Genomic DNA, 13,015 nt, shown 5'->3' with positions numbered 1-13,015 from the left:
AATGAGAGGCAATAATTCAAGAGGGCCACAGAAAGCTTTTTCACCCACAAAATAACAAAGGATAAACACCTTCACCACCAAGCCTTTGGGTAATTTTCTCTTTTTTTTTTTTTTTTTGTCTTTTTGTGACCGGCCGCACTGTGCTCAGCCAGTGAGCAGCGCACCGGCCATCCTTATATAGGATCCGAACCTGCGGGCCGGAGCACTGCTGCGCTCCTAGCACCGCACTCTCCCAAGTGCGCCACGGGGTCAGCCCTTAATTTTCTCTTTTGATCTCTGCTCTCTCACCCACAATAGCATGCTGCTTCCAGAATGGAACTCTGCTTTCAAATTTTATACTAGTTAGAAGAGTAGTCTATCAGCTTTCCTTAATAATATAATGGAGGTCCCTAACTTAGCTAAGGAACCTGAACAAGTCTTCCTTGATTTCAGCTTCATCCCAAAGCCCATGAATGTTTTCTTTAAGGGCTGGCCCCGTGGCTCACTGGGGAGAGTGTGGTGCTGGTAGTGCTGAGGCCGCGGGTTCAGATCCTATTTAGGGATGGCCAGTGCACTCACCGGCTGAGCGTGGTGCAGACAGCACCATGCCGAGGGTTGCCATCCCCTTACCAGTCAAAAAAAAAAAAAAAAAAAAGCTGCAGGCAAATGAGGTAGAAAGGGCAAAGACATGAAATGGAAACCAGCAGAAGGGCAAAGAGTGTAGTTCCCACAGCACTAGTGGACAGCAGGCCTCCCAAGGCTGAGAATGCAAAAGGCAGTGTGACCCCCACACAGCTGCAAGGAGTACATGCCTTCAGTTTCTTCTGCAACATGGGCAACTATCTGGATGGCAAATGTCACCATGATGAAGGCATGCAGGGACGGGGGAAGCCATGAAGCCAGGCAGACAAACAAAGATGGCCATATTCAAGGACAGTGTGCTGGATATAATGGCAGCATTGCACTATAGTCGAAGAAGATGAGGTGGCCAGATAGCATGAAGACTGACACAGCATAGATGGGGTCAGTGCTAACAGACTCTGTCAGGGTCTTTAGCACTGGTGAAACACCATAAGTGAAAGTAATGAAGACTAGGGCACTCTTCAAGTCAGCCCACTGGGTCTACCTGCTCTTCTTCCGCCCTTCACCTCCATCAATGAGATCAAACAAAACATACCCAATCACTGAAGAAGCCAGGCCAGTCCCAAAAGCCAGCGGGGGGCCAGAGACCCTCATCCATATACCATCATATAACCACAAACACACAGATGCTGCACAGCTGCTGTATCACCACACTGGATACAAATACCACAGCCCGATATTGGTATTTCTGGGCACAGGTGGTTGTCCGGAGCTCCTCCAGGAACCTCCGGTCCACGTAGTTATCAGGGAAGGGCTGTCGCTCATACAAGACCTTCTGCCACTTGGCCTCCTTGGTGTTAGTTACAGGTTCGGCACACGTTCCCCTCGCCTTCAAACTCAGGCCAGTTCAACCTCCCTTGAAGAAGTCCATGTGGCTCTCATTCCTCATGAAGTTTTGAAATAAGACCTCTCTGGAAATTCCATGCTGTGCTGCGTTGATATTCTACCAGCCTGTCCTTGTTTTCAAAGGCAGCAGTCCAGGCTAGGCCTGCAATAGATGAGTTTGTTCTTTGAGGCAGGACAACACAGCCACATTCCTCATTTTTTCCACGGAGACCACAATGGGTTTTGCTTCACCAACCAGACACCCTGAGAAGCCCTCTCATTGCAGCAGGGACCCCAGCTCACCATCTCATGGCCACAGCCGGCACTGGAGGACTCGTGGCGCCGAAAAAGGCAACACTCGCCTGCAGGGTCAGGAACAAGGGACGGGGCTGGACGGGGGTAAGTCAGGGTGTCCCCAGCATGCCCTACTCACCCTCCCAGCCTCCCCTGCCCGCCACCGCCCCTCACCCAGGCTTTGGGCTGCCGGGGACAGCTGAGAAGAAGGCCAGGAAACACTGACTCTCACACGGAACCCACCAGCCAGAGAGCTCCCGGGGTGCACAGCTGGGGGAGGGTGGCCGCCTGCCTCCTAAATAGGCATTTCTCAAAGGAAGATATACAAATGGCCAAGAGACACATGAAAAAATGCTCAACCTCACTCAGCATCCGGGAAATGCAAATCAAGACCACTTTGAGATACCATCTCACTCCAGTTAGGATGGCTAACACCCAAAAACTGATGGGGCACCAGGTTCTTCCAATTCCTGAGCTTTCTCATGCCCTTCAGCATTAATTAACATCCTTCCTGTCTTCCCTTACTCCATGACTTAGTTTTCTCCACTGTACTAAAGCTATTTCCATATATCTATAACCTGTAGCTTCCAAAATGTTGTTGACATCTCTTGTCTGCTGTTGTCCCTTCTCCACGTCTCTTTGTTCGTGTGAGTTTATGCCCTTCTAATTCCTTTACTGTCATTTTAGCGGGGTTTTGAGAGGGAGAAGAGGTGTGGTGTATATCCATGTGATTCAATCTGCCACATTTACCCTAAAGTCTCTTTACAATGTTTGAATTGTGTGCCCTGTCTCCCTGTATTAGTCTCTTTTGTGTTGCTATAACAGAATATCTGAGACTGGGTAATTTATAAAGAAAATGAAATTTATTGCTTACAGTTTCTGAGGCTGGGAAGTCCAAAGTCCATGTGGTGGTGGTGACAGTGATTCAGGGATCTCACATTGCAAGATGGTGGAAGCAGATAGAGCAGAGAGAAAGAGAGAGACAGACTCTCTTCCTCTTTTAAAGCCCTCTGAACCATGCCCTTGACCACCATTTTTAATCCATTCACTACTGCACTGTCCTACAATTCAATCACCTCTTTAAGCCTCCACCTTTCAATTACTATAATAGGATTTCCTACCCTTTCAACAGTCACAGTGGGGGCCAAGTTTCTAATACATAAAACTTGGGAACACAATCCAAGCTTCAATGAGTTTGGGGGGGCATAATTCAACGCACTACACTCCCCTTAGTTAGGGAGCTCTTACTGTATTCTGCTTAGGCTAGGGGTAGGGTGGAGGGTAACAAAAGATTAGAAAATACACACCCTTCCTCCAAAAAAGTACACTTCATTTGACTCAGGGTAGGGTAAAGGCTATTTTTCCATTGTGTGATTACTATCACCTACTCTTTTCAAAACCAAGGAAGCCCTGCCACCCTTCCCATGTGTTTTATGTATTTTGGCTAAGGGTGCTGAAGGGTTGGGTGAGGTTCTCAGAAAGGTCATAGGATGACCTTTTTCCATAGGATGGAAAAATTCAAAAAAATTTTTTAATTTAAGTTTTTTGGTTTTTTGGTAGCTGGCCAGTATGCGGATCTGAACCCTTGACCTCAAAAATCTGACTCTGGACCTACACAAAGTCAGTGCTGGGCAGGAGCAGGAGAGATTATTAAATTCAATTTCCTTATTTCATTAAAAGTAAACTGAAGCCCAGGGAGATGTACTTGATTTGGATCAACTTCGGGACAAAGGATTGCTCAAAAATAGGCTCTTTGCAGTCATTGGGCATGTGTCTAACGTTCCCTCTACTCCAAGGCTGTAGGCTTCTTGCTGTGCCTCAGGTCAAAAGTCGTTTTAGGGGCCGGCCCGTGGCTCACTCAGGAGACTGTGGTGCTGATAACACCAAGGCCACGGGTTTGGATCCCATGTAGTAAGGGGATCGCAACCCTTGGCTTGGTGTCCGCACCACGCTCAGCCAGTGAGCGCACCGGCCATCCCTATATAGGATCCGAACCCGCGGTCTCGGCGCTACCAGCGCTGCACTCTCCCTAGTGAGCCCCGGGGCCGACCCCCATTACCGGTGACCTTTTAAAAAAAAAAGTCGTTTTAGAGGTTGTACCTCTCACCCTCACCTGCACCCAGTTTTATTTTTTTGTGGTAGTCGTTAACACTAAAATTATATAATTATTTTATTAGTTATCTGACATCTCCCCTATGAGATAAGGGCCCTTTCCTGTCTCGTTCACCGTTTAATCCGCAGGGTGAACCGAGATTCGATACTAAATAGTCTGGCTGTAAAGTCCGCGTTTTCAAGCACTACATTAGGCTGCTATTTAGCGAATAAAGTAGACGATGGACTTCTGCCTACACAGGGACGCAATGGTGAGAAAGGATCCTGCGCACGGGTTAAGCGAAAAACACGCAGAGCCGTCCACACAGCGGCCCCTCCGGGAGCGCTTGACCCCCCCCTCCGGCGAGTGCGCACGCGCGGCCGCAGGGTTCGCTCTCGGCCGCCCGCGGAGCCGGGACGTGAGGGAGGGTTCCGCCTCCGGGGCTGGAAGGCGCCTGCGCCGGCGGGGTTCCGGTCCTGACGCGCGTTCTCGCTCACTCCCTCCCTTGGCTGCGCGCGCCCGGTGGGCGTGGGAGGAGGCGGGGAACGGGGGAGGGGGCGGCTGTCGCGGGAGGAAAGGAGCGAACCGGAGCGCGTTGTCCTGAGAGGAGCGGAGGAGGCAAAATGGCGGATCGCTTCTCCCGCTTTAACGAGGACCGAGACTTTCAGGTAAACACGGGCGTCGCTGCAGATCCGGGGAAGGCGTTGGCTGAGCCCGGAACTTCCTTGATCCCCGGCTCCCAGCTCTCTTTCCTTCCACGCTCTGCTCCGGCTCGCGAACCGGCTGGCTCTTCTCCCGCCTCGGATTTCTGAGGGGCCTCCCAGCTTGAGGCGAGGCCGCATCTCCTCTCGCCTCTTAACCTCAGGCGGCCGGGCTTGCGGCTGCGGCCTGTTCGGCCTCGCGGTTTGGAAGCCCAGCCTGGGTGCTCGTGAGGGCTGTGCTCTCCTCGGGTCCGCGGCCTGTGCGGGCGTGGGGCTGGCTCCCCGGGGAAAAGAGGGTCGGGCTGGGAGGGCTGGGGCGAGTGTCATTGGGAGGCCGGCGCTTCTGAAGCCCCGGATTTTGCCCGCAGGGACCTTCTTGGGATCCTCCCGCGTTTCCTCACTGTGCTAATCAATGTCCTTTCATCGTCTGTTTTCCCTTTTCCTCACCTGGGGAAAGGGTGCCTTCGTTATCAGACGCCTTTTTGGCTGGTCAAACATGGAGATTTTCCCCGGCATAAATGTTGCTGTTGTTATTAGGCTGTTAACTGGGCTTGGCAAACAGCAAGTTACGGGATGGTGGTCCGACGTAAACTTAACTTCAGATCCTACCTGGAACGAAGGTTTATAAGGAGCCTCATGATACGGGCTTTCCGAGCGTGTGATGACTAGTGTCAAAAGCTCGCTTTTTCTTTCTTCAGTTGCAGATGTTGATGTGCAAAAATGTCTTTGTGATAGCAAGCATTATTGAGGAGTACGTAAAGGCCAACTTAAGTAGCTCCTCTTTCGGCTCTTTAAAATCCCTGGCCGTGGAGCACTGTTACCGCGGAAATCTGGGAGACTGAAAGGGGGTTAGTAGAGATTGGCTATTTCTAGGTAAGATACATCCTCAGAGTCTCAAAGAAACCGCCGCATACTACGGCATCTCCTGGCAACAGCAATTTGGGTCAGCGGATGAACCCTGTTGTTGTCCCGCTGCAGATCTTCCTTAAAGCAACGCGGGACACTCTAGATATGTTTCAGAAGCCAGTTTGAAGAATTTGAATTCCCTGAAGTGATTGGGTTGGTAAACAAACAGGTAAAGCAGTTTAACAGTTTTAAACGAACACTGTTAACAATCTAGTACACAGTATTTATGAGAAGTTTTTGCAGCAGTGAGGCTGTTGAAAAGCCTGTGATCATGCGCCTGCTGTGTGGCTGCAGCACTGTGCAAAATCTCAAGGTGTTTAAAGGGTATAATGCAGACCCACCAAAGTTTGAAACAGTTCATATTAACCATTTGATCCCCGAGAAAGATTGTTTAGCAAGCACCATAAAACTTGAGTAGGCTGTGAAGAGTGTGAGCTTTACTGGTAACCTTTAAAGAGAAATATTGATAAAAACCCTCGAGTGCTTTCTAGAGGAGAGAATTTCAGGGTGACCTAATAAAATTACAAGTAGGTAATATGGATAATTTTGAGGAAAAAATGGCTGTCGACCACAGAATTCCAGCAGGCTTAACAAACAGTATTTGCAGTGACTTGAATGAGGATTTTGAACACTGTGGATAGCAGAATGAATGCTGTCCCCTGAAAAAACTTGAGGTTAGCTTCTACCTTTTCAATACCCGTTTTCTAAGTAAGATGACCCTCTGTTCTGAAGTTTTAGTTGCATTAATGTGAGAACTAATTTCGGTTGCTTGGTAGTCCTTTGAAGATACTACATACATTTCAACTTAATTTTCTGCTTGTGTTGAAATATCCAACTTCTGCTGTATTGGGTCAGCCAGGAAAATGTTGGTTTTTAAGAATTCAGATGTCCTAGCATTTGGGGTAAATAGGGTATTGGGAGTGAAACCTTTTACACAGTTATAAGATGTTACAACTTTTGTAAATTATTGTGTTAACATTTCTAAAAAGCATTTATTTAAAAATACTTTTAGTGGTAATTTTTCTGGATGTTTTAATAAAGGGAAAAATACAGTTGACTTTCATTAATGACTTTCTTTGATTTAAAGTTTTTGGAGAGTGTAATGTAACAGGATGCTCCTGTGAATATTATATCTGAAACATTTTTCAAGCTCAGGTTATTCAGAATTAAATGTGGCCTCCTTTTAAGGTTTAAGTGATAAATGAGGTACGAAGCTACTAACTGCAGTTGAAAAACAAATCCCAAGTAGGTTTCCAGACACAGTGGACAGATCCTGTTGCTTTAAACAGATCATCTTGTAGCACTGGAAATTTCTCTGTTCATCTTCTTTGGTAAGTTCTAGATGACGATCATTTTCCTTGCCTTTAATCTGGCAAGATAATTTGAAATAGTAGAATTTCACTCTTTTTTTTGGCAGCTGGCTGGTACAGGGATCTGATAGAATTTCACTCTTTTGCAGTTTATCACCAAGTGCAGATTTTGGAGAATTTGAGTGTTGTCTCTTGAACTGAGTTTTGAGTCAGAGATTTGGCCTCACTCTTAGAATTTGTGAGCACCTAAAGTTTCCAAGGTGCCTTGTATATAATACAGTGAGAAGCTTAACTGTTGAATGCCACTTGAAGCGTTTATGAATATAGAGAGTAATCATTATCAGGGATATAATATTTTTTAAAGATTCGGTAACTTTATTATAATAATAAATAGGCTTTATGTGTATGCGGGTACTTCAAAAAATTTGTGGAAAGATTTGTATTATTTTTTAATTCTATTTTTCCATGAACTTTTTGAAGTACCCTTGCATTATTTCATAATCTTCACAGTACCCTATGAAGTAGGTACTGTTATTACTTCCATTTTCAGATGAGGCAGCTGAGGCACAGAGTTAAGTAACTTGGCCAGGTACACACATTTGTTAAATGACAGAGCCTGGATTCAGACTGGCTTTTTGACTCCTGAACCTGTGTTTATGACCATTATCTCTGCTGGCAATGATATTTTATATAGCTGTAATCGAGACATCAAATATGGAGGATAAGCTTATAGATTACAAAGAATAAGTGAGCTTTTATTTATTTATTTATTCATTCATTCATTCATTCATTCATTCATTCATTCATTTATTTATTTTAATTTTTTTTTTTTTTTTGTCGTTTTCGTGACCGGCACTCAGCCAGTGAGTGCACCGGCCATTCCTATATAGGATCCGAACCCGCGATGGGAGCGTCGCCGCGCTCCCAGCACCGCACTCTCCCGAGTGCGCCACGGGCTCGGCCCTAAGTGAGCTTTTAGAAAGGTAATATACAGTTATGTTTTTACTCTGTTCTGTCCAGATGTATTTCTTGTTGGTCTCTCTAGGGTTTCTAGGGAGGCTTCTGGCTGTGATAAGTTATGCTGTCCTAGAGGATATGTTGTTAACAGTTTTAGTTTAGACATCCTTTTTTCTAGCCTTTGTAAGTGATATTTTATCTTAGGAAATCTTTGTAATCTAAGCTGAAGTATTTATTTTTTTAAAATGTTTTAAGAGTTTTAACTACTGTTTTAAGAATCTAACCTCAATTTCTGAATGAGACCTTACTTCTGCCTGCATTTACCAGATTAAGACATATTTGTTCACAGATTGAAGTGTTACACAGACTAATGGAAAATACATAATTTAAGATACAGGTGTATTTACACTTTGGATTACAAGTTAAAGTTTTATTTATACAGTGATGTACAGCTATAAGGTGCTACTGACATACAGTGCTTAGTGTTTTATAATTGTGCAGCTATTAATGGTGATGCAGCTGAATGCTAGTGAGGAAATGTTTTTTAGTATGTGTTACCTGCCGAGGACTGATATATATTATATATATTTGGCAGCTGGTGGGTATGGGTATGATCTTGGTGTTACAAGGCTGTGCTCTAACCAGCCAAGCTAACTGGCTCAGTTCTTGTTCTGAATGTTCTCTGCGTTAGGTTTCTCATGAAAAGGAACTAAAATAATAAATAGATCAGTGAGTGATAAGGTGATGAGAGAAACAAGAAATATTATCTAAAGGTCATAATAATATAAAAATTGTCCAAGGACTGTCTACAATCTATATAAGTAATCATAATGGTAAATAACAATAAGCAAGTGATGTATTTTTTTATGTAGTATGTTTATAGGAGTCCTCTTTATGTTTCATATATGATACCAGAATGTGACCCTCAGGAAATTCTTACTTGAGACCATTAAGTGAGGAGATTCATACTTTTAAGATACTTAGGTCACAGAAGCATATTCGTATATTTTCTGTGTGGTACTATGTGATAAAGTTGGCATTCTAATGCAGGCATGCCAGAGATGACACATGGGCGGCGAGTGTTCTAATCTTTGTTTCCTTAGTCTCTCCTGTCATCTGGAAGAAATGCCACAAACTGTGAAAGTCAATGTCAGCTTTGCTTGGGATACGAAAACTTGTGCAAAATTATTACTATTCTCTTTCCCATAGTATGATCGGTGGAAAGGATTGGAACCAAGGCTGTACCAATTTGAAAATATTAATGATGAATTGACATGATTATTAGCAATTGCAAAATGATATTGTTATTTGTTAATATATTTTCAGGGGATCAAGAGTGACTACAGTAAGGTCAGCATAAGGGGAAGTTCCTTGGAGGTGATTTGAAGGGTAAAGGGTATATATTTCAGGCAAAAAGCACCTAAAAAGCGTCAGACATATCAAGGAATAACATCACAGAGAAAGATATTTATGAGTTGCATTGGGGGAGATTGGGGTTGGGAAGAACTGTGATCAGAGGGCTTCATGTGAAGGTCACTTATGTATTTGTTTTCAAAGTGGGCAAGGGAGGCCAAGAAGAAACAGATCTGGATAAATATACTGTGAGGGCACTTCAAAAAGTTTGTGGAAAAATAGAATTAAAAGATAATATGAATCTTTCCATGAACTTTTTGAAGACCTCTTGTAATAAGGCTGATTATTGTTTCAAGGCTGTTTTAATACAGTCAAAATTATAGAAAAACAAGGGTTCTGTTGTATTTTTCCTTTCTTCTATACCTGTCACACAGTTCTCCATTAGAGTACTGCAGAGGGGTTCGGTCATCACATTTTCTCAGGTCTTCATGATAAGTTAGTTATATAATCAAAGCTCTAATTTATGACAAAATTTTAAAAATATGTAATTAGTTATCTTAATTGTTCTGCTTTATAGCTGAGATACATTTTCATGTGATTTCTATTTGGATACATGATAAAAAATTTAAAAGGACAATCTGTTTTCTTGATGTTGTCAAGATTATCATTTTCTGAAAACGAGGTAGTAGAAGTTTATGAGATCTTGAATTATGGGTCTGAAACCTATATAAAGGTTTCATCTTTGTTCTTTGACTTAATCAGTTTATAATATTTTATTAGTGAAAATGGATTCTAGCTTGAGGTAGATATCCAGTGCTTAGATTCTGTTAAAATTCTTTCCCTGAAACAACTTGGTACTTTTGCTTGTATGTCTGGCATTAATTCTCTTTTCATATTAGCATTGCCATTTAGCATTAAGTGAAAGCAGATGCATGGTAATTGCCAAAGGAATTACAAATGACCACCACAAATACTGAAAGAAGTCATTGATTTAATATTGCAGTGAATAGCAGAAGATGTTGTAATGATTTTCCACTTATAAAAAGTGAATTGTTCATTTAACTGTAGAAGTCTAACCAAATGTGCTTAATGAATGTTGTATTAGTTCAAAAAGTTAAATATGCTCAGCTTGAAAGAAGGAGTATACTGTTTTGTCATGCTTATACTAAATTATTTTCTTGGGAGTTAAACAAATATGTTTAGTATTTTATACCTAATTTAGGAATGTGTGGAAGAAAAAATTGCTCTGGCATTGTACACAGGTTGGTAGCGTGTATTGTTTTAGTAAGCACTATACATGCTGAGGAATTAAAGTTGTTAGGGAGCAAAACAGGAGTTTCCTGTTATTTGCCTTACTTTTTCCTTTTTGTGACAATTTTGAGGTAAGATAAATCCTGTGTTGTGTGTTACTCAGACAATCAGAAAGTGTCTTCGTGATACTATATTTGGTTTCATCTTATGAGGTTCCAATTATTTGTTGTCATCCTTGCCACTCTTTGGTAATTACATTGATTTCAAAGAGGGATTCCAATTCGTCTCAGTGGCTTTATAGCACTGAAATTCAAAATGGCTTTCCAGGTTTAAAGTTGTAATAGGAAAATGTCATTGATGGTTTTTTGTGTCTCCCCCACCGTAGCTGGTGGGTGCGGGGATCTGAACCATCGACCTTGGTGTTATAACACTGTGCTCTAACCAACTGAGCTAACCAGTCAGCCTCCATTGATTATGTTTCCTGACTGACATTTTAATAATGATTTTGGAAAAGTCAGTACCTATCTTATGGTCCATGTAACATTATTTTTCCAGAGTTAATGAAGGAAGAGAAACTTAACTTTTTTTTATCCTTTTTGTAGGCAGAACTGATCAAAATCAAGAAATTAATTTGATATTTGGACCAGCCCGTGGCTCACTCGGGAGAGTGTGGTGCTGATAACACCAAGGCCATGGGTTCAAATCTCTATATAGGGATGGCCAGTTAGCTCACTTGGGAGAGCGCGATGCTGACAACACTAAGTCAAGGGTTAAGATCCCCTTACTGGTCATCTTTTAAGAAAAAAAAGAAATTAATTTATTATTCTAGATCTTGACTATAGCAGAAGCTAAAGCTGATGTTTGTGGATTATATGCTATAGTGTCGATAATTTCTGTTCTTGTTATGAGTAAAGCTGTAAGTAAAATTATGAAGTATCTTAAAAGAAAGGGCAATAATGGTTGAAAATTTAATTGGTTTAATATTGTTTTAGGGTATCACCTGTACAGCAGATACCATGGGGTATATTTACCTTGAGAATAGTTCCTAGAATACGGACTCATTTTTGAAAACTTGGTTAAATAAAACAGTACTTGAACAGTGATTGTCCTAAGAAGTGCGTATAAATATGTCTGTGGGGGGAGTTGGTTAAAAAGTGGGTTTTTTTCAAGGAGCTTTTGTTCTACATGGAGAGATAACAAAAGTAACAGTAATGTTTAGTTTGTTACTCAGAAGACCAGCATGATTGTTAGATGAATAGTATAGTCAGTAAATGCAAAAACTCTAGGGAGAGAACCCTTAAAGTGGGATGACTGGGCATACCTTTATGAAGAAGTTAGCATTTAAGCTGGATCTTGAAGGATGGGATTGCCTCCTTGTAAAGGAAAAGAGCGGGAGGACATTCAGTTGGAAAAAATAGCCAGGGCATAAATATAGAAGTGGAACAAGCAGAATTTGTTTGTTTAGGACAATTAACAAACCATTGGGCAAAGGAAAAAGTGAAAGCTGGGGCCACAAGTAAGCTTTATTTTAATGCTTTAAGCAGGAATTCACTAGCTTTTAAGGTACTTAAGCTGAGGGATAGACATCAAAGCAGTCTTTCTTATGGGAAGATTGATTCAGATATAGTTATGTTAGATATGCTATACCCACACAGTTAAAGCTCTGACAATCAGTGTCCGATAGCCAGAGTTACTGTGAATGGGGGCAAGGGAGTAGAGGGTGCATACAAGGGAGTGATTACAATAATGGACTTGTGATTTTAAACTTGGTAAGGAGATAAATGAGGACTTCTGGGGAGAGGGTGGTGGTGGTGGTAAGAGGGTGAAAAGTTGGTAGGATCAATAGATTGTAGATTTGGATGGGGTTTACATTAGAGTGGGAGTACTAATAGGAATGAGCTGGAAAGATAGAAGGTGGTTGTTGGAGAGCACAATGTTTGAAATAGAGAGCATGGAAGGGTTCAGATTATTGTCACTGACCATGAGAGTGAATGGCTCAAGTGGAATGGAGGACAAGATCATTGTAGGAAAGGAAATTAAGGAACAGAGGTACCAAGATGTTGTAAGATCATCTAACCTGGATATGAAAATGATAATGTTGTATGATTGTATGCTGTCATGGTTTAATAAATGCTCTCATATACATTCTTTCCTGATTCTTTTAGTAATTCAGTGAAGTAAACAGAATAGGTAGTAACCCTATTTTATAGATGAAGAAACTGAGGCCCAGATAAATTAAGTGTTTTGCCTGGTGCAGAGCTGAGTTTTGAACTTTCTGGTCGGAAATTTTGATTTCTTTTGTAATGTTCTTTCTTCTGCAGTATACAGACTAGCCTCTATTCAAGGAGATGTGTTGGTATTGTTTCTCTTTAATACATGGCAGCAATTTTTACCAGTTAACTAGCTAGTAGGAAATAGTTGGTATGCTTATCATTAAAGATTATATATTTGTTTCCGAAATATCTCAGTGTTGTATACTTAATCAATCGTTTATATCTTCTTGCTGGTCTTTTCACTGTGTGTAGGTCTTGCAGACAATCCCATTCCATTTCCCAAAGATTATTGAGTGCCCATTTGTTAGCTTGGCATCATAAAAGGATAAGAAAACAAGGAAAAATCAGTCCTTGTTCCAGTAAAAGAGTAGGTTGGAGAGAATGATACTTCTGGATACTGTCAAGTTAAGGTACTATAAACTTATCCTTGAC

General features: G+C 42.1%; 1 protein-coding gene and 1 pseudogene across 5 annotated transcripts in view; one reads left to right on the top strand and one right to left on the bottom strand.

The window, feature by feature from the left end:
• Positions 1 to 305: 305 nt before the first annotated feature.
• Positions 306 to 1,468, bottom strand: LOC134365086 (phosphatidylinositol N-acetylglucosaminyltransferase subunit C-like; annotated as a pseudogene).
• Positions 1,469 to 4,415: 2,947 nt separating this feature from the next.
• Positions 4,416 to 13,015, top strand: part of GPATCH8 (G-patch domain containing 8) — a 99,879-nt gene continuing 91,279 nt past the window's right edge. For 3 of the 5 annotated variants that reach the window (XM_063080460.1, XM_063080462.1, XM_063080461.1), the window contains exon 1: positions 4,485 to 4,500. Coding sequence is in view for 2 of the 5 variants with exons in the window: in XM_063080459.1 (XP_062936529.1) it covers positions 4,456 to 4,500 (45 nt within the window). In the remaining 3 variants the exon portion in view is untranslated. Of the gene's footprint in view, positions 4,501 to 13,015 lie in introns of all 5 variants that reach the window. The other 2 variants (XM_063080459.1, XM_063080458.1) reach the window with 1 other exon arrangement.

This window comes from Cynocephalus volans, chromosome 16 (genome assembly GCF_027409185.1).
Source record: "Cynocephalus volans isolate mCynVol1 chromosome 16, mCynVol1.pri, whole genome shotgun sequence".
Classification (NCBI taxonomy): Eukaryota; Metazoa; Chordata; class Mammalia; order Dermoptera; family Cynocephalidae; genus Cynocephalus; species Cynocephalus volans.
This window is presented reverse-complemented; position numbering and strand designations above follow the sequence as displayed.